Source organism: Lepisma saccharinum, chromosome 14 (assembly GCF_977018435.1).
Source record: "Lepisma saccharinum chromosome 14, izLepSacc3.1, whole genome shotgun sequence".
Lineage (NCBI taxonomy): Eukaryota > Metazoa > Arthropoda > Insecta > Zygentoma > Lepismatidae > Lepisma > Lepisma saccharinum.
Genome location: NC_139242.1, coordinates 64,422,906 through 64,442,286, shown reverse-complemented (window position 1 = coordinate 64,442,286; position 19,381 = coordinate 64,422,906). Strand labels below are relative to the sequence as shown.

The 19,381-nt window shown below is 39.8% G+C and overlaps 1 protein-coding gene across 1 annotated transcript in view; it reads left to right on the top strand.

The window, feature by feature from the left end:
• The first annotated feature begins 17,717 nt into the window (after window positions 1–17,717).
• Window positions 17,718–19,381, top strand: part of LOC145998963 (protein SCAI) — a 72,565-nt gene continuing 70,901 nt past the window's right edge. The window contains exon 1 of the mRNA XM_083135797.1: window positions 17,718–18,212. Coding sequence (XP_082991923.1) covers window positions 18,115–18,212 — 98 coding nt within the window. The 5' untranslated portion in view covers window positions 17,718–18,114. The remainder of the gene's footprint in view (window positions 18,213–19,381) is intronic.

The following is a 19,381-nucleotide window of genomic DNA, read 5'->3' as shown; positions in this document are numbered from 1 at the left end:
GATGCTTCGTAGTGTTGAAATGAGACCTCAATGGACAAAACGTTATCAAGAAGAGAGGTCTTCTACATACTGTGAAAAGTTGTCAGTGGTTCACAGTACATTGTGTAAGTGCATATCCATATATGAATATAAATGTGTGTTTGGTGTTACCAGAGGCGTGGTGTGCATGTAGCCGGTGTTACCGCAGGTAACAGCAAAATGTAAAGAATTAAGAAGTTGTTTAAATAAAATGACAACATTGTTAAATACGTTAATGAACACTGTTGCCGTCGAGTAGATATTGCCTAGGACATTTTTCCTGCAGCCGACAGAAGCGAAGAGGGAGGCCGTTCCACTACCCTGCAGAGGCAACAAGGGAGAAGAGGGCGCCAATGCAAGGAAAGAGCGGGGAAGAACTTTGGTGTATTATTCATATGCCTGTTAAGGAGCCCTGTTGCCGTTCAGACCCACCGGAGCAGCCAGTGTTGTCACATCGGATTGACAGAAAAGAGCTAAATCCCGCCTAAAATAGGAATACAATTTCTGTGAAGCAACCAGAGTAGACTGCAAAGCGAAGGCTGGATTGAACTACAACTGAGACCAGTTAGGTAATAGACGAAAATATAGTTCCTTGGTGTGATTCGTGATTTGGACAAACCTTGCTCCAAAATACTAAGTTGGCAACAGTAGTACGTACAGCTGGGTTTCCCTTCCACGAAGGAGCGGAGTTCTGTCGTCTGCTCAGTGCACACCACACAAACGTCAAACTGGCCCAAGAAAAGTGTGGTTCTTCTTCTTCCCCTTCGCAGCTCATTGCAAAGAAACGGACACATGAAGAATTGACAAGGGTCTATCACCATTCATTGGATTTTTGTGGTAACTGTCTCATGAGTGGTAGTTCTTTCTAGAAATGTTTGTTGCTAAATCACTGTGCTGATTGCAAAACAAGAACGAAATGAACAAATATCTAGCTCAAAGACATGTTTTCTTTACCGAAGGGGGGGGGGGGGTTGTAATAATGTCTAGCAGGCATAATTGTCGTACTGATAGCCGGTAACACTTTTTAAAAAGTCACGCCACGCCACTGGGTGTTACTTAATATCTTTCCCAGTGCTCTAAGTGGGGGAAAAGGTATTCTCCCAGCTAGGATATTTTATGCAAAGCATCCCCCACCTACCCCCAAAGTATCACCCCCCCACCTAACAATGTCCAGTATGAGCCCTGATCTTAGACATTGGTATTGTGGAAGTATGAATATTTCATTTGGTGTGCTATAGTTGAGGGGAATTCCTTTAGAGAACAGAATGTAGTTTACCTCTCGCACAAAATTTATATCTCCAAGTCAATGTACCTGCCACCATGACCCTGACCTGTATAGGGAAAAAACGACTCTGCATTTCGAGAATGAGGTTCGATAGATGACTAACCTCGTAACCTCACCTTCGCCAGTTAAAGTTCTCTTGGATCCGAGTTCTCAACCTTTTCCGCATTTTAGCTCGTACATCTTGGGGTGCTGATAGGACGGTACTGTTCCTCCTGTACCTTTCACTTATCAGGTCGAAGCTCGATTATGGAAGCATTGTGTATTCGTCTGCCTGCCCTTCTCAGCTTCATCCTACACTGGCCATCATGCTGGTGTTCACATATGTTCCGGTGCTTCCGTACCAGTCCCGACGCTAGTTTGTATGTCGAGGCATCTGAGCCATCGCTTGGCTTATACTGAATTACTTCCTCCACCTTCGCTCGATGCTCTCACATCCATCATATCATACTGTCTCTCAGTGGCGGAGCGTGACCTTTCCAACAGTGTAAGCCTAGCATGATGAAGGCTTGTGTTTATTTTGGGGCTGGGTCAGTGATTTATCCACAATCATCAACCCCTCCCCCATTTTTTCAGAACACCTCCCTGAAATTTTTCACAAAACCCTAATTTTGGCACTAAATTTAACCTTTCACCCTTTAAAAACAAAGTTACACTACATCAGATTAAATATTCTGGATAAATCCCTGAGCCTGGTGTTTCCTTTGCTAGGCTGTATATCTCCTACATTTCAACTGGTAATTATGTCGGTTTTATTCCTATCACAATGAGTAACTTATCCATAAAAAAATGCAAAGTTAGATAAAATGAAGAATAATGATAATAAAGAAACGAAAACAGAAAGAAACAGAAAAGTGCTGAATACCTTTTACAACCGCTGCATAACCAAGTATCAGCTCGTACCATGAATCACAAAATCGGGGCACTTTATTTTTCGTTTCTGTTACCGTGCCTGCTAGAGAAGTGGTGGGCCTACCTACATCCACAAACCAACAACAGTTGTTCGTGCAAGAAGCACTTCGAAGCAAATGGTCGCCTGTTTTTTGGGGAAAAATTGACATGGCTACAGTGCCACTAGAGAATCGTAGAACCGTAAATTCTGAATGGTACACAACCATAAACAGCCATTTCGTACGTTGTTCGAAGAGTGTTTAAACCACGGACTATGTAATTAATAATATTTTGTTCACATTTGACATGAGATTTGTAAAACTGGTTCAATATTCAGTTTTAATTAAACATTTTAATTTTTGAAAAAGTTATTGCATTTGTTAGCTCAATTACTACCAGCTGAGTTCAAATATAAACGAAAAACAGAAATCTGAATATTTCCAATGTTTGTGCTCTCCTACAAGCGAAAAACAGAAACAAGCGTTTGTATATCTAATTTTCCCGTTTCTCGCTCATTATTAGGTGTTTCTCCTTTTTTCCCTTCCTGTTAGTTTTTTGCTTCAGAATTCCCTGTTCCTGGAAAAAACCTCCTTGAAACACCACTGGCTCAAATTTCCTTTGCAGCCAACCATTCATTCATACCCGACAACGCTGGAGAACCCTCCTCTTGCAGGACCTGGGTCTCGCTGGCGCGTGTTCACGGTTAGCCAGTGAAGCCAACCCAAGCATAATGGTGCTAAATCTCGCACAAGTTTCAAAAGTCGTTTGGAAGTTGGGGATATAAATGAAACAAGAGGGCCGCTGTTCGTGGTAGTTGAATTTTCTCAAACTTTTCACGTATGACGTCGAACTCATCCCGTTGGTTGAACCATTCGAATTTATATTTATTTCTTGTTACAAATTAATATTAATAATATGTAGATCGCAGAACAATTTAGTAGTATGTAGCATAATTACAGAGTTTAAAGGAGACCATGGATGTCCAGAAGGGGCAAGGGGAGGAAGCCCTTCCTGGAAAATGAATGTCAACCATAAAATAATATATTTCGCACATATAATTTCATTTCAGTCACATCAAATTATGTTAATTATTGTAAGGGTGTTGCAGAAAAATGTTAACTTCAAATTGAATTTGTATCTTTTGAGGAGGCAACTTTATTATGGGGGAAATATACCTAGTTTACCCCCACCCCTGGAAAAATTACTATGCTTAATCAACCCCGGTGGAAAGAAATACTGCGGACATCCATGAACAACACTTTTTGTAAACATAAGGTTTGCAACGCTGTTGTAAGCCTCTGGCCTGAAGGTTTACACACGTGGGCTTTGGCCCGCTCTTCTCCACCCAGAGAACGGGCCTTGCACCCAGATAGGGTAGGCACTGCTCATTCGCGGTCAGAAATTTGTAAGGCAAGATTCAGAAGGCTTACAGCTTTCCACAAGCAGAAGGCGGGAGATCCCATGTGCTGCCTGGCGCTGAAGTGTTGCAATCTAACAAACATGATCTCGAACACTGGTGTCGACCCGATTTGAACTTTGAAGTTGTTTACGAATTTTTCACTCCAGTTTGTTACCATTAAAACCAAATACATTCTAAAGAGAATTTTGACATTGAGAAATGTAATGTGGAACGGGTCCTTACATACAATATTATACATAGACAGTTCCATTGGGATGTCTTCCTGATGTTTTAACGTTGCTACTGCTTACAAGTTGTGCAAACTGTATCAGCTCATTCTCTAACGATGGTTCCAGATCCTCCTCGTAGATGCTCGCAAGCTCGCGAGCTGCAGATGTAATTTGTGATGGAGTTGCCACTGCAAGTTCATTTAGATTACTGAACCTCTTTGCGACAGTTCCATAGGGAAAAATCCTGTCTGCGAGTGATGAGGTGATTTGATCAATCACTGGTAGAAAACTTTCCACTCTGAAATGTTCACTAGGCGAGAGGTGGATTTGAGGCTCATTTTCATAGTCAAGAGGATTCAGTCGGACGTTTCTCACCCACTGACGTGAGTGTTCCGTATTGTACTCTTCTGTGCCACTTTTTCTGGCTATCTCCTCATATTCAGAAAACGAGTTCCTTTTTTGATTCTACGAACTTCTTTAAAGATCTCAAAATGTAAATGGCAGACTGAAGAGCTAGCCTTGGATCCTGGAGTGTTTTGCTCGTAGCATGAAATCTCTCTCAAATGTCATTCCAGAAGATGGCTGACAATGTGATTTCCAGGGACGACATCTGCCGTGAGAGCCGATTCGCTTCACTTCTTACAATACCCTTCTCTACTTTGTCATTGCCTATTTCGTCAAGAGCTTCCTTAAATTTTTCATAACCTTGGACTATGGCTTTTGTGGCATCTGCTCTACATGCCCACCGAGTCTCACTTAAACTCTTGGGAACATAGTAATTCCCTTCTGCTTGTCTTAACTTATCCACCAATATTTGATAACGGTGAGGTGATGCTGTGAAGAACTCATAAAGCCGTTGTACAAAATCGAAAAAATGAACAGCTGCAGGACATGCATTAGCAGCTGCTTTCACTACCAGATTCAAAGAGTGGTCACAACATGGCACTAGCTCTGCTAGTTTATATTTTCCTTGACGAGAGCTTGCATGCCTTTATACTTTCCACACATATTTGCAGCATTATCATAGGATTAGTCACGACAGTCACGTATATCAATCTTATGATGGTCTAGAAACTCCAATAACGCATTATCAATAGCAGACCCAGTGTGACCACAATTTGGTAAAAAGGTCATAAACCTTTCTTTTGGAGATAACCCTTCCATATAAAATACAACTTCTTATGTAATTTTTCACAAGAATCTCCAATTCTACACGTCACTTTCACCTTTTTGCATTTCTGGAATGGTCATTTCCACTCAATTTTTTTTACAACAATTTTAAAAACATCACCCTGGAAAAAATGACCCCTGCAAGTTCTCGCGTTTCTCTGCGTCCAGTTTAAGGCAGAAACGAGACTTCCAAAGTTGCGAGGCTAGCGTTGCGCTGAAAACAAGCCGCCGCCATGTTAATACGTCACGACTTAGAGAGAGCTCGTTTGTCGTCTCCTTCGAGCGTCCAGTTTACTGCGGGTAGCCCACGGTGAGCGAACATGTGCAGCAGTTTTGCAAATCTGTACAGATTTAAATAATTGAAGAAGGAGCGATAGTTGAAAGGAAAGCTATGCTTTGTAATGATCATTATTCTATGAAATATCCGTGCTGCTCACGTGCAAGATAAATGAAAGGGTTCTGCTGCGTGTGTGTTCTCAGGCCATGCGAAAAATATTGCTTATAAAATTGGTTGCTGACCAGACACTCAGAAATATTTTTTAAACTTATATTTATCGATATTTACTGTAACCTATGTAGTGCAAAATAGGAATTTTCACATTCTTCACTTTATTTATAAAGCCTATTTATCTTTCTTTTCCATAAAGCAATTTCAGTTTGTGTTCCATTTCTGTTGCGCAAATTACGATCAAATATTTTTGTGCAGATAAGAGAAAATACACTGAGAGGATTACATTAGTTGCACAGTACATATCTATACGTAGTTTATGTATAATTATTACAAGGAAATAATGTGTATAACCATGGGCGTATTTAAGGGGGATTCAACGGGTCCAAACCCTCTCTTTTTTTGGTTCACTAAAATTACCAGTTTCCTTGTTCTATCCGCTTGTTCATAAGAAATTCCTTCGGACTTATTTCATTCTCTTAAATTAGAGACGTATAGGACGGGATACGGATGGGAAGGAAATTTCGTAATTCCACACACCAGATGGGACTGCAGACCAATATCTGCAATTTCCTGATAGTTTCGGAATTTCTGCGATAAGAAACTGCATTGAGACTGTCAAATCAGTTACTTTTTCCCTCTCGAATCATATTAAAGAAATTTAATTCTTAAAAACGTAGTGACACAAGATGAACAGAAAAGTATCAATACTAAGTAGCGCGACTTCGTGACTACAAACACACAACTTTGTCGGGTCCAACATCCCCTCCCCCGATGCTCCCCAACAAGCTTCCGGCCAGCAGTGTCCTGGATTTTCACTTACGAAATAAAGCAACCCTAATCATACCAAAAGTTGATCCACCCCCCCCCCTCGTGAACTATATATACGCCCATGTGTATAACAATATCCCATACTGAAATGGTACGATATAATTATTTTGAATTTTGTACTGCGAAAAAAGTCGCCTCATCTCGTTACCCCGAACGCATTAATTGGTTGGTTCACAACTTAACCACTAAGGATCCTATCGAGACGAGACATGGCAGCCTTGGTCTCGTTCTCGTTGAGAGTTGTAAATGTCTGTCTCGTGTTTATTTTTAAATGTCTCATTGACAGTCTCATCTCAATTTCTAAACATCCGTCTCGGTTTGGGAGGGCAATTCTCGTTCTCGTCTCAAGTCTCGAAAAATATAGAATTAACAACGTATGCAAAGGCTTATCATTATAAATACAAAAAAAACTTTCTTAATATATATATATTTTCTTATTTTTTAAATTTTTTTGACTCCTCGTTTCGACGGTACAGCCCTCGAAAACTAAATACTATCCTGCTTATATATGCAAACCAAACTGCAGATTCAGAATTACAAGGAATGAACTGGCGTTGTAATTATTATACACAAAATTCATGATTTATCTGAGGAAGTCGCATGTTCCAGGTTTGACTCTCGACCTGGGCATGACTGTTTCCTTGTGAGTGCCATTTCATTGAACTGGAAATTGTTACTTGGGAGGATGTTTGCTCGAGACTTTGGGGACAGCTAGGAGGATGCTTTTATTGTTAATGTTAGTGTTGCTCACGAGACGAGACATGTTTCATCTCGTCTCATAAAAGGAGGTGGGACAAGTGAATGATTTCGAAATGAGATGGGACAAGTGAATGATTTCGAAATGAGATGGGACAAGTGAATGATTTCGAAATGAGATGGGACAGAAGAAAAAGTTCGTCTCTTATCGTGGCAGGTTGTGTGATACTTAGATTATGTAGTTGGTGGTAGTGTGTGTGTGGCGGAGGGTGGGTGTACTCCTGCACCCCGACTTCGAATGCTGCTTGTAGTTATTCATCTTCATTAGCAAAAAGTTGGAAGAAATGTGATGTTAGAGATGATACATAATAAATTAACCATGCGTTATCATCGTTGCGGTTTAACAAAGTGAACGGAAAAGCGACGTAAAAGTAGGCTAAATACAAAAATTTGCAATATATATATTAACTGAAGAAAACTGCCATTTACTGCAGGAAATTTAAAAACTCACCGTACCTTTTTATACCGTATCACCTCTTATATTGCAGAAATTGGCGTGTAAACCAGTGTGTTCTAAAAGTATTATCTTAAAATTTGTGAAGAAAGTATTATGACGAAAATAATTATAATTCCAGAAAAGGCATTCCTATAACCAGTGGCGGTCCCTCCATGGAACAGAGGGAACAGGCTGTTCCCTCCTACTTATTGCCCATTGAAGCTATTTTAATTATCTATATTAACATAATAAGAACACTTCTTTCTCCCGAAATCAACACGCCGAAGAAAACTTTCACCGTGACTGGACGTTTGTTTACTTCACCCACCCTCGTCGTTCCACCCTCTACAAAAACAGTGCCTGACGCAGAGTATTTCCGACCAGGCGCGAAGGTTAACGATCCTCGTGGTCCCACCACGGAAGCTGAACTCTATAGCTGTTCCCTACGAGAGACAGCGAATTCGTTTTCCTTCGAGTTTTTGCTATGTGCTAAAAGTTTCATTGCGTCGTAGTGATAGTTTTGAGGGTAGTAAATCTATAGTTTCCTAATCTCATTGCAAAATTGCGTCTGACATTCATAACGAACTGGAAAAATCTTCTACAGTTAATCGTCTGCTAAATGCCTTGGCTAAATGTTGCGAAATAGCTTCCGAGGGAACAGCTCGCATCCACCTGTTCCAACAGCCCCAAGACCAGGCGCACGTAGAGGCAGGACAAGAAAGCGATTGTTGCGAGCGTAGGGTTGAGAATGTTGTATGACTGACCGGCTGAAGACGAAAGCTTTTAGATCATTGAACTTTACAGAAAAGACAGCAAACTAAGACCTACCCTAACCGAATTAAAAACAGAAACGAAATCGTACACAAGGCATTTTATACAAAGTTACTACAACTCTGTAAAATGATTAACTGGATACTCTTCCAGTGGCAAATTATTGTTGTCCTTGTTTGTTCACGAGAAGGGAGTTTGGAACAGTTCGGGTTTTGTCACAATTTCTACAAATCTAGCGGACGTCATGAAAAAACTCGGCCATCTGAATGCCATTATTGCATTGAGGACGTTTGAATTACAAGAATGCTCAACTCTACAAAAAAGTCAACTTAATCTACAAATAGAGAGATGAAACAGGTTTCGACAAAACATTTTTTTTTCTGATGACTCATAAATTGCTTTTATTATTATTTTCTTTGTTGCGCATCAACAATTTTGTTTTTAATGTTATTTTTACATTATAGTATCATATATGCTTTAACATTGTTATTGTCCAAATTTTAACGTGCTTCATGTATGTTACTTCTGACAATTTGTAACATATGTATCATATGTTTATTTGGTCAGGAGGAGTGCCAACTGGGGGATTATGGCGCAGGTTGCGCTATCTAGATTTTTTGGGGGGTTCCCTTCAAATAATATAAAATTCAACATTTATATCTTTTTCCAAAATATATGTAAAAATTTTACACCTTAAATGCACCATATTTAATCCATTAGATGAAGAAAAGAAAGTGTTTAAGGGTATTATCGAAGGGGGGTGGAGAAATATCCAACTGTTACATATTAAGCCTTAATTGACACGGGGTTCTGGGGGGATTGTGAATTAAACTTTGGGAAGAACAGTATCCAACTCTAGGTCTTAGATTATTGCGGGTATTTTAGTTAGAGGGGAATTGAGCCTTAAATTGAGGGCAATTATACAATTATTGTGTATTACTATTGTCTTAGAAAGACTATTCGAGATTAAAATTACCACCTGAGCGCTAGTGTCGCTTCCAATATGGCAGCTCTAAGTAGGATAAATCTTTGTTTACATCAGCAGTAGTACAAAATAGCAGCGTGTTGTCATGACTGGTATGGTAGAAAACGTTTAAATTACGCATTATTTTTAAATATTGGGAATGCGATGTGAATTCCAGGTACTCTAACAAACGTGAAGCTGTACTGAGAACGAAGCATTTAAGAGGGAGGTGGAGTTTGGCGAAGGTCGCCGTGAAAAGTGCTTAAATTTAACATGGGCTTTTTTGCATTTTGTTGAATATAACGTTTTAGGACAAAAATTTGCCGGAAAACACGCAGTAGATGTGAACTTACTTTATGAAACTTTGAGTACATGACACATTTATGCAATTTCAGTTCGATAAATGTGCACAAATTCCATTATTTTTTTTCAATTTCCCATAAGGAAATACGTAAATAAGCACAGAATGGTTATAGGATTTGTGGGTAGCACCAACGAAAATGGCCATTATGATGCATACTAACGTAATGCTCAATCCTTCTATGACTAAGCTAGGGAGGGCTTTTCTTTCAAAAGTCACTTGCACAGCCCAAAATGATTGTTTAAAAATGTCATGTATTATCGACGGCGAAAGATACGGCCGCTTCAGCCGAATTTCATTCATGATAGTTCGCCACTTGGCCACTAGATGTCTCTGTTCGAAAATTGCCCCAGGGTGACGGGAGGGCTAGTTCGCGCGGGTGTTTTAATTCTCTGCACAGCTGGGTTCCGTCCCCTTGTCAGAAGGTCCCGTAGCTGTCACAGCTTGATTTATTGCCTCTTTCCCAGGCAAGAAACCAAGAAAGCAGGAAGGCCATGAGTTTGTGTATGTTTGAGTGTAGAGAAGCAGAGCATATTTACCGTGAATTGCAACCAGTGACACAGTAACTTTATCTTGACCCCTACCGCGAAGGACATATTTAGGGGGTCCAGGTGTCCCAACCTCCCCCCGAAAGACTTACCAAGTACAAAAATTAAATAATGAGATTATAAAATAACTTCAATTAAGTAATGAAAATAAGGTTGTTGTTTAATCGCAAATTGTTTATTTCCGCAAGAATATTGGAAAGCAATACGATTTTGAATGACAGTACCAAAGAAGATTTATGCAAGAATTATTACTACTTATAATAATATGCAAACAAAATATTACCAGGAATTTTACTTTCGTCAACTGGATCTAACATCATTTTTTCATACTCAATAAATATTATATTCTTTATCTATTTGACATTAATTTCCTTGCCAGGGCAGTTTCTATTTATTTACAAATTTTGCCGACCTTAACTACACGTAAGCTAGATAATGAATACGTGATGGTGTTATACCGCCTTCTTACCTATTCATGTAATAAAAATATATTAATTAATTTAATATAATTATACTTATTTTAATTTAACATTATTAATATTATTATTTTGAGACATTACGTTAGGACGCCCCTCCGAAATATATATCTCGATACGTGCCTCGTGTTCGATTTGAATAAAATGTAGAAAAGGCGGGGAGGGTGGTAGCGCTTCCTCTTTTTACATTTAGATAGTTTTACCTCACATGTAGTACTTTGTGCAGATAGGAAATACGTGTACACACACACACACACACACACACACACACACACACACACACACACACACACACACACACACACACAATTGATGATTCGCAAAGGAACTTCGTTAAATTCCCATGCTTGTTCCGCTCACAAATCACATCCTCTCCAAATTACAATAGCCTACTATTGTTGTTGCTTACATATATGTGTGTGTGTGTGTGGTTCCTAGAACTTCACTACTTCCAATCATAAACTTGATGTGACTCTTACAAAATATTTGTTTTTGGAGTGGAAAGATCATGAAAAGGTCTACTGTTTCTTTGCAAATCTTCAATTAATGTAAAATTTAGTATAAAAACATAATTTTGGCTGACTTGCTAACTTGAGATTTAAAGAAATTATTAATTTGAATTCTTCATTAACAATAACAAAAGCGACATGAAATGTAGAAGGACAAGATTCTTGGCCTGGTTGAGAATTACATTAGAGATGTACAGGTTAGGATAGGGGAGGGAGAATTCCCTGTCTTCTTCCTCTTCAGCGCGAACCCTGCCTCCTACATTCTACATGTCCATTCAAAATGTCTTCTTAGTTTCGGATATATTTTGCCTCCCCTATAGCGTAATGGTAAAGATGAACCTCATAATGTCAAAAGGTCCCGAGTTTGGTACCTGGGGCTCCAGCTACGGGACGCGCGCAGGTTCGAGTCTCCTGGGAGAAGCGTAACAACTTTTCTCCTGATATTTCGGCCAGTCAAACTCGCGGCTCGCGGGCCGCATGTAGGCTCCACCTGTTGAGGAGATATATGTGTGTGTGTGTGTGTGTGTGTCATAGAACATCACTACTTCCAAACAAACTTGATGTGGCTCTTACAGAAACATCTCTTTTTGGAGTGGAACGATTACGAAAAGGTTTACACTGGCCTCCCCGATGGTGCAGTGGTAGTGCGCCGCCTTGTAATCAAGGGGTTCAAGGTTCGATACCCGGTGGAGGCACATAGTGGTTCGGATTCAACTTTAAACTGTAGGTCCAGTCCCTCTTAGCCTTACTGTGCATAAAGTGGACTTAAAACACTAAACCAATCAACCAACAAAAAGGTTTACTGTTTCTTTGCAAATCTTCAATTAATGTAAAATTTAGTATAAAAACATAATTTTTGCTGACTTTCTAACTTGACAAATTATTACTTCGAATTCTTCATAACACGTATAGTGCTGACCTTGAAGATCATACTATCATTAGTTGGACTGAAATTTCACTTGGGAAGCAATCAATTAACATTGGGAAAAATCACAATAGGAGAAAGCAACTAATGTGATGTAGGAACTGGTCATATGTTTCCGCAGGGGATTCCCATCACCACTGAGAGTTTGTCCCCACCCTAGGCCGATTAGCCGGCCCCGTGGCGGAGTATTTATCTCATTTCGCTACGACGCCAGTGGTTCCGGGTTCGAATCCGGTCTGGGCATATGTGTCTTTCGTGAGCGTCTCTTCATCGATTACATCATATCATCATTAGCCAAGAGTGGCAGAAAGGCGAAGTAAAATAAACAAAATCAATCAATATTGGCCGATTAAAGCTGCTGTGAACTCCAACGATGAGAACTGTGCAAAGGGACTTAATTCAGATCATAACAAAGAAAACTACTTCATCAAAGTGTATGTTCAATATTATACTATTGTTTCCTGACATCTTTGTTACTACTGTACATTTTGTTACATTGTTTTGTCCGTCTTTCTCCTTTTTAGTTTTTCCATATGTTATTACGCATGTCCACGTTTCCCCTTTTTAAATTCCAGGTAGTTTCGCTCCTGCCCATCTCTAATAGGGACTCGATTCGTTAATAGTTGAAATAATAATTGTTACTAATTCTTGCCTTATTATTATCATTATTATTATACATCGATTTTGTATAAAAGAACACCCCCTTAAAAAAAATACTTTCTTTCAACTGATATTCTCTACCTCCTTCTTTCCTTCTTTACTCTCAATTGATAATTCTAACCTCAACAAGAAAATTCAACATAATTATAGTAGCCACTGTAATCAACCAAATTTATTCAATCAAAACTTCAGACATGAAGGTTCTGTCTCGGGAGCCTGCCACTCTTCTCGTTCCATGCAAGAGTCAGCCAGCAAGCAGTGAAATGCGAATTGCTTTGCCAGTGGAGAAATTTTAGCCTCCGAAACCAGAATGAAAAGAAACAGATGGGTGTCCTTTTCCTGGAAACCTCACTGCGGGAGTCACGCGGAGGGGAGGGGGTGGTGAAGGGAGGAAGGTTCTCTTCCTAGTCCTCTGATATGTCGCTAGGTGTCTCTGTATCGCATCGGGCCAGGAAACTACTTTCATGCCAACCTCCAGGCCACTCTTAATAATGATAGGCGAAAATAACACGGAAAATGCAGACCAAACTATGTATACGCACTGGTTATCCAAAGCAGTGCTGTATCATCTGCACGTCATGTTGTAACTGGGGTTCTCGGAAATTATTTGAAAATAAATTAATTGAAATTGACCTGTACTTGAAAAGCTGGGACAGGAGAAAATTGCGAACATATCGTTGTAGTTCTTTCTCGAAAGAGAAAGGCTGGTTTAATAATAATATTCACGATTTCATGACCAGGCTATACTCACTGAAAAAGGACATCCTACTGAATGAAACAATAACATTAGCATGTCCATTTTTTTTCTGGTTACATTTGACATTAATTAATTCTCAAACTATTTTCATCTTCTCTCTTAATCGATTTGCACCTGTCCCAAATTTCACACATACGTAATACCGGTAATACATGGACGCATTGGGTAAGACGCTTCATGATTTTTCGGAAAAAAAGCTTTATTTATAAAGTACAATTTAAAACTTTACTCTCATGGTAATACATATTTATCTCTCGAAAAATAAAGTAAGCAGACTCGTGCATTCTTCGTAATTTCCTTGCCGGATTGCAGTGTTATATCCCCCATACTAATCTTCTGTCAATTACGTTTTCCCTGATTTATTAACAAATTTCATTTTGTTGATTGCACGAGGTGGAAACACATGAAAACTTTTAATTTGTTTTGACCCATAAAACGATTTAGAGCAAAAAAAAAACCTAAACAGTAGACCTTACTCCCTCGCATATTCCCCATGCTTTAATCGACTTCAACACAATGTATCCTACTTAGAATACTTCCTGAAAATCCCACCAGATGACATATCGGTTAATTTTAGTCGCGGAAATTCTGGTGTTGAGACTGAGAAATAATTTTTTGGAGGAGGCATAATCCAATCTTCAATATCAACAGTAAGTCTAAACTTGGCATGGAAACTTTGGTGAAATCTCAGATTGTCAAGAGATTTCTGTAGTGTTTGGTTTTGGTTTGAGTTGGTGTTTCAAGTTCACTTTATGCACAGTAAGGCTAATCGAGACTGGACCTACAGTTTAAAGCGGAATCCGAACCACTATGTGCCTCCACCGGGTATCGAACCCAGGACCCCTTAATTACAAGGCGACGACGGTACCATAGCGCCATCAGTGAGGCCCCAGATTTCTGTAGTGGAGAGAGAGTTCGAAAATTAAATTTTGGAGACTGTATTAAGCGATATGATATCCACACGTTTTCGACCCCGAACGTGCCAAAGGGGAAGCTTATAAAGACTAAATATATCGGGATCTTAAGAAAGTATTAACATCGCATTAAATTAATATTCTTGAAAGCCTGCAAAGGAATGGATTTAAAGATTTTCTTGCTCGCTTCGATCGCAATGATATGTTACTAGGATGCATGGCGCTTGAATGAGGTGAATGTGAAGTTTATGTACTATAGCTGCATTACAAGACAAGCTATATTCTCGATTATGATAAACGATTTTAGGGGTGGTCTTGAGTGATGGGTTCCCTGTTAAGGGAGGAGGGGCAGATCAAGTATGGTGTTCAGTAAAGTTAAGAAAGAAGTTACTTTCAGTAGACACGCTGTCGTAATTAAATACGTTGTGGGGATTACGTTATGGTTTAAGGGCACAAATTATATGATTTGGAGGGGATGCGCCATTGGCCTTGAGGGGGCACCCCTGTATTTAGTTCATTTCAATAAGGGTTGAATTTTACTTTGTCTACTGTATTATATTACGACGGGTATGGGAGGGGAGGGGGCAAGTGCAGGTCACCTGTTCCCCTGTCTGATTTAGCACCGCACGCCACTGCCTATAACATTAAGTTCTTGCCAGTCAGAACTAACCTATGTATTCGCAATGAACAAGGCTGTTCACGTGTTCAGCCATTGACTGTTACAAGGTTTGCTTTGTCACCCTAATGGGAAAACTCTCTACTGAGTGGCTGAGTTATAGTAAATACTACTATACTGCTAGGGCATAATTCATCTCCAAGAAATGGAGCACAGATTTTTGCACTGGAAGTTATAAGATACTTGTTTTACACGTAACAAGTGAATTTGCTGTCGCTTCCGCGGCTCATGCTAAGTTGACGGGACGACAGAAGCCCCGCCTGCACGCATTTCTAAGTGATGACTTCAGAGGACCTCCTGTCTGTGGAGAGGACGTTTTCAAATCCGTGACGTAGGAGGTAAATTTCAGCGGTGTTTGAAGGCGTGTTTCTCGAGAACCAAAACAAATATCGCCGAGATACTTTGCTCATCTCAAGTTTGTGTCATTATCTGTAAAATGAATGGATTTAAAACGTTTTTCATGTCAAAGTGGAAATGTCCATAAAAACTAACAATTCCGATAAGTTCCAGACACTTGCAATGCAGAAAACGTCTAGAATTAACGACTATTTAAAATTACCATTCGGTATTTCCCGACTGCTTGGGTATAGCGCCTTGAATAACGTAGTGTGGAAAACGACCCAAGAGACAGGTTCCCGAGACGATGACAAGTAGATGACAGTGCGATCTACCCAGGTGCTAATTTTTGTTATGAAAGTAATGCGGCTTAGTTAGTTTTTGGAATATATTGTGTAGATTTGTTTCTCTAGAAAGGCGGTAAGTGAATTGATGGAAACAGTTATATTTGTGGAGTGATTTGCAGTCACGAAATGGCATTAATTTGGAAAGAAAAGTAAAATAAAATTAATAAATAAATAGCATGCGTAACACAAGAAGAAACATCGCAATGTGATTCCGGACGTCAGGTCTTGGACTGTGTATTAGAGTTTATTTTTCTATGTTATTAGAATATAAATAGTATCCTGAGAGATATTTCATACCGAGGCGACAAACCACAAATGTCGCTTGAAAGCGAGCAGTCGGAAATCAATGCAGCCTTTCGAACCGTAGGGACAAAAGCTCTGACTGCACCGTTTCCTCAAGGAGATTTTACACCAAAGCGACACGTGACAAACGATACGAGGTTTTCACACCAAAGCGACACGGGTCATTCGGTGCAAGACAACTTTCATACCGAAGTGACACATGTTGCTTGGAAAGGAGCCAATCAAGAGCAACATTTCACATCGTAGCGGCATGATGGGAAGCACAGGCCAGCGTTCGGTTGGTGAAATCCTCAAGCGATAAGTGTCGCGTGCCGCTTGTCGCTTTGGTGCATAATCTCACTAAAGCAAGACACTCATTGCATCGCGTATGCGCGAACAACAAACCTCGCAACATGTTGCAAGCGATTGAGGAAATGGCCCAGTTTGAGCGACGCAGAAGCGACAAAGCGACACGTGTGGCTTATTGTGTCGCCTAGATCTGTTGTTGTAATGTGCGGTTTATCGTGTCGCCTATCTGTTGTTCGCAAGCAACGCTTTCCAATAGACTGAAGGCACCATGTCGCTTGTCACTTAGTTGGGAACTCCCCCTGTAGCGCGTCGCTTCGGTCTCAGCACCCTTCCTTTAAGTAGCTTTCCGACCGAAGTAACAAGTAGCACGCGAATATGCCATATGAACGTGTCGTTTGCTGTTTGGACCCTCATGTGCAATGCATGCTATTTTACAGTCTGGAAGTGTGTGTCACTAGTGTGACAGTGTGAGCATCCCGTGTCGCTTGTCCCATTGGTTTGAAAGTTTCCTTACACTCATGTCGATGGCACGAAGAAAGTTTTGTGGGGTTCCCCTTGTCGTTTCATGCAATCATCATTATCATCATCGCCGCGATTAGTTTAAATCGGAAGAAAAGAGACAGTAAATATCCAAAATACAAATGCTTCAGTGTGTATATCTTTAAAAGAAATGATGATAATAATAATGAACCTAATTCATGCACAAAAATTTAGTTGCCAAGAGCATTCCACGGGTATTTTTTCTCCCGCATTATTAACGAAAGTATGACGATAACAGGACGTGGTCGACTGTCTAGAATGTTCGTTAATATCTTTGCGACCACTGTACCAAATATCATAGCAATTATCACATTCATAGAAATGCTTCATGTAAAAGAATCAGACGTTGCAGCGAAAACTCCATTTACTTCCATTATAAGCAGTCGAACACCAAGCACCGGGGTCAACACCAGCGCCTCTAGGGGATCATTTTCGAGTGGAACCAGCCTGAGAGCGCAGAAGCATGCCGTTTTCCACACTACGTTATTCTAGGCGCTGTAGCTTGGGATCCCGAAAAGTCGGGAAGTCATTTCCCGAAGTCGGGATTGCTACGGAAATTTTCTTTTCCGATCCCAACTTTTCTGGATCCCGCTCACCTCTAGCTGTGACCGTTCGAGGCCGGAGTCCGAGATGGAGCTCGGAGGCCTAAGTGAAATGGTCGAAGCAGCTTATCGGAATATATAAATTTACTTTAAAATCAATAAAAATACTTGTTTATTCCCTACATATAAAAGTGACTGAATCATATGTTACTTTACATTTCGAATTCTAGCTTCGTAGTTTATTTTATTTTATATTGTGCGTGAGGACCAAAAATGGCTGCCAAGACTAACATATGGCGTGGCGTCTAGTTTTGTATCTGTAATGGAGGGATCTTTCGGAGGACAGCGCCGTCTATCTTCTATAGTGATATAATATCTGCTAGGATCGATACTTGAAGCTAGTAGCAGAAGTGTGTAATAAATGTACAATAAGTGAATTAGCAGAATTAGTTGCGTACAAATGATATGTTCATGAGTGGTATAATGCATTTTCATTTTAGACAGTGCATTGGTTATGAACAGCAGAAAATATATGAATCGGCACCTTGAGTTGTGTACCATAGCAGACGACGAACCTAGCAAGAACTTGACATGGGCACGTGGTTTCGAAAGTGATCGACATTATCGAAATTTATTCATAAACATCAAGTAAATTTTGTTGTTCAACCACAGGATTGCTGGTCAAGTACATATACGTACCAGTAAAAGACCAGTGGTGTCGACTTTTACATGAGAGATGGTCATCATGGCAGACATGGATGAACACGAGAGGAAAATAGTGAATGAATTTTGCCACTTATTAGAAAAATCAAAACAACTATTTAATGGCCTCAGGTATTTATACATATAAAAACTATTTTAAGTTAGTCTTACACTTTATAGTTACACATAATACTGATTAATTATTCTGTTTCGTTGAGTCGATTCAGAAGATTCCTCTGAGAATCTCTGCTGAAAACATATTCTTGTTGATTTCGACATAGATTGTAAAGATCGTAAAATGTATAGAGACTCTCCTAAATGTTCGTACAGATATGAGGTTTTCATTTTAAGGGTCGTTACACCCACTTTAAATGAGCAGGCATTGTAAACTTTCAATGAATGTTATGGATGTATAATGCAACAATAGTGAAACAATTTTGAAAGAATATAATTTCATATAAGAAAATTACATTAACAACGTTGGCTATTGGGACACCATGGGTAAAATACCAGAAATAGCTAACAAACTGCAAATAAATCTACACTACTAACCCTTTGGGTAAAACTATCAAAGCCGGGAATTGTCTGTAACTCGTTTATTCTGTAATTGTTAACATTCGTACTTATCCTGCATTGCGAGAGATTGTTTAACAAGGAATTTCACTTTTTTCTTTTAACGAAATTAGTATCTATTGTCGACATATCGAGTAATTATTGTTCGTTCTTTTCTCGCTTCCTGAACATGCAAAATGGCGGGCAAATCTTGACTAGCGTTGTGTTTCAAACGGCAAAGCAGTGTTTCAACCTTCTTAACAGAAAAATTCCCGCATAGCCCCAAAATACATTCGGGCAGTGGCGTGGCGTGACTTTTTCAATAGTGTTACCGGTCGCTGTCATCAGACGTTATCATCTCCACCCTCCCCCCCCAAAAAAACGCCTTTGATCTGGATTTTTGTTCATTTCGTTCTTTTTTTTTTTTGCAATCTGCTCAGTGATTTATTTATCCACAATCACTCCTAGAAAGAACTTCCACTCATGAGAGAGTTACCACGACAATCCAGTGAATGGTAGCCGAGCCTTATCAACCATCTCTGTTTCTTTGCGAGGAGGTGGAAAGGTGAAGAAGAACCACACATTTGGGTCAGTTTGATGTTTCTGCGGTGAGCAGGTGACAAAATTCCCCTCCTCCTGTGGTGGAAGGGAAGTCCAGATGTACGTTCTACTGTTGCCAACATAGTTTTTGGGAGCAAGGTTTGTCCAAATCACGAATCGCATCAAGTACTTATCTTTTCGTCTATTAC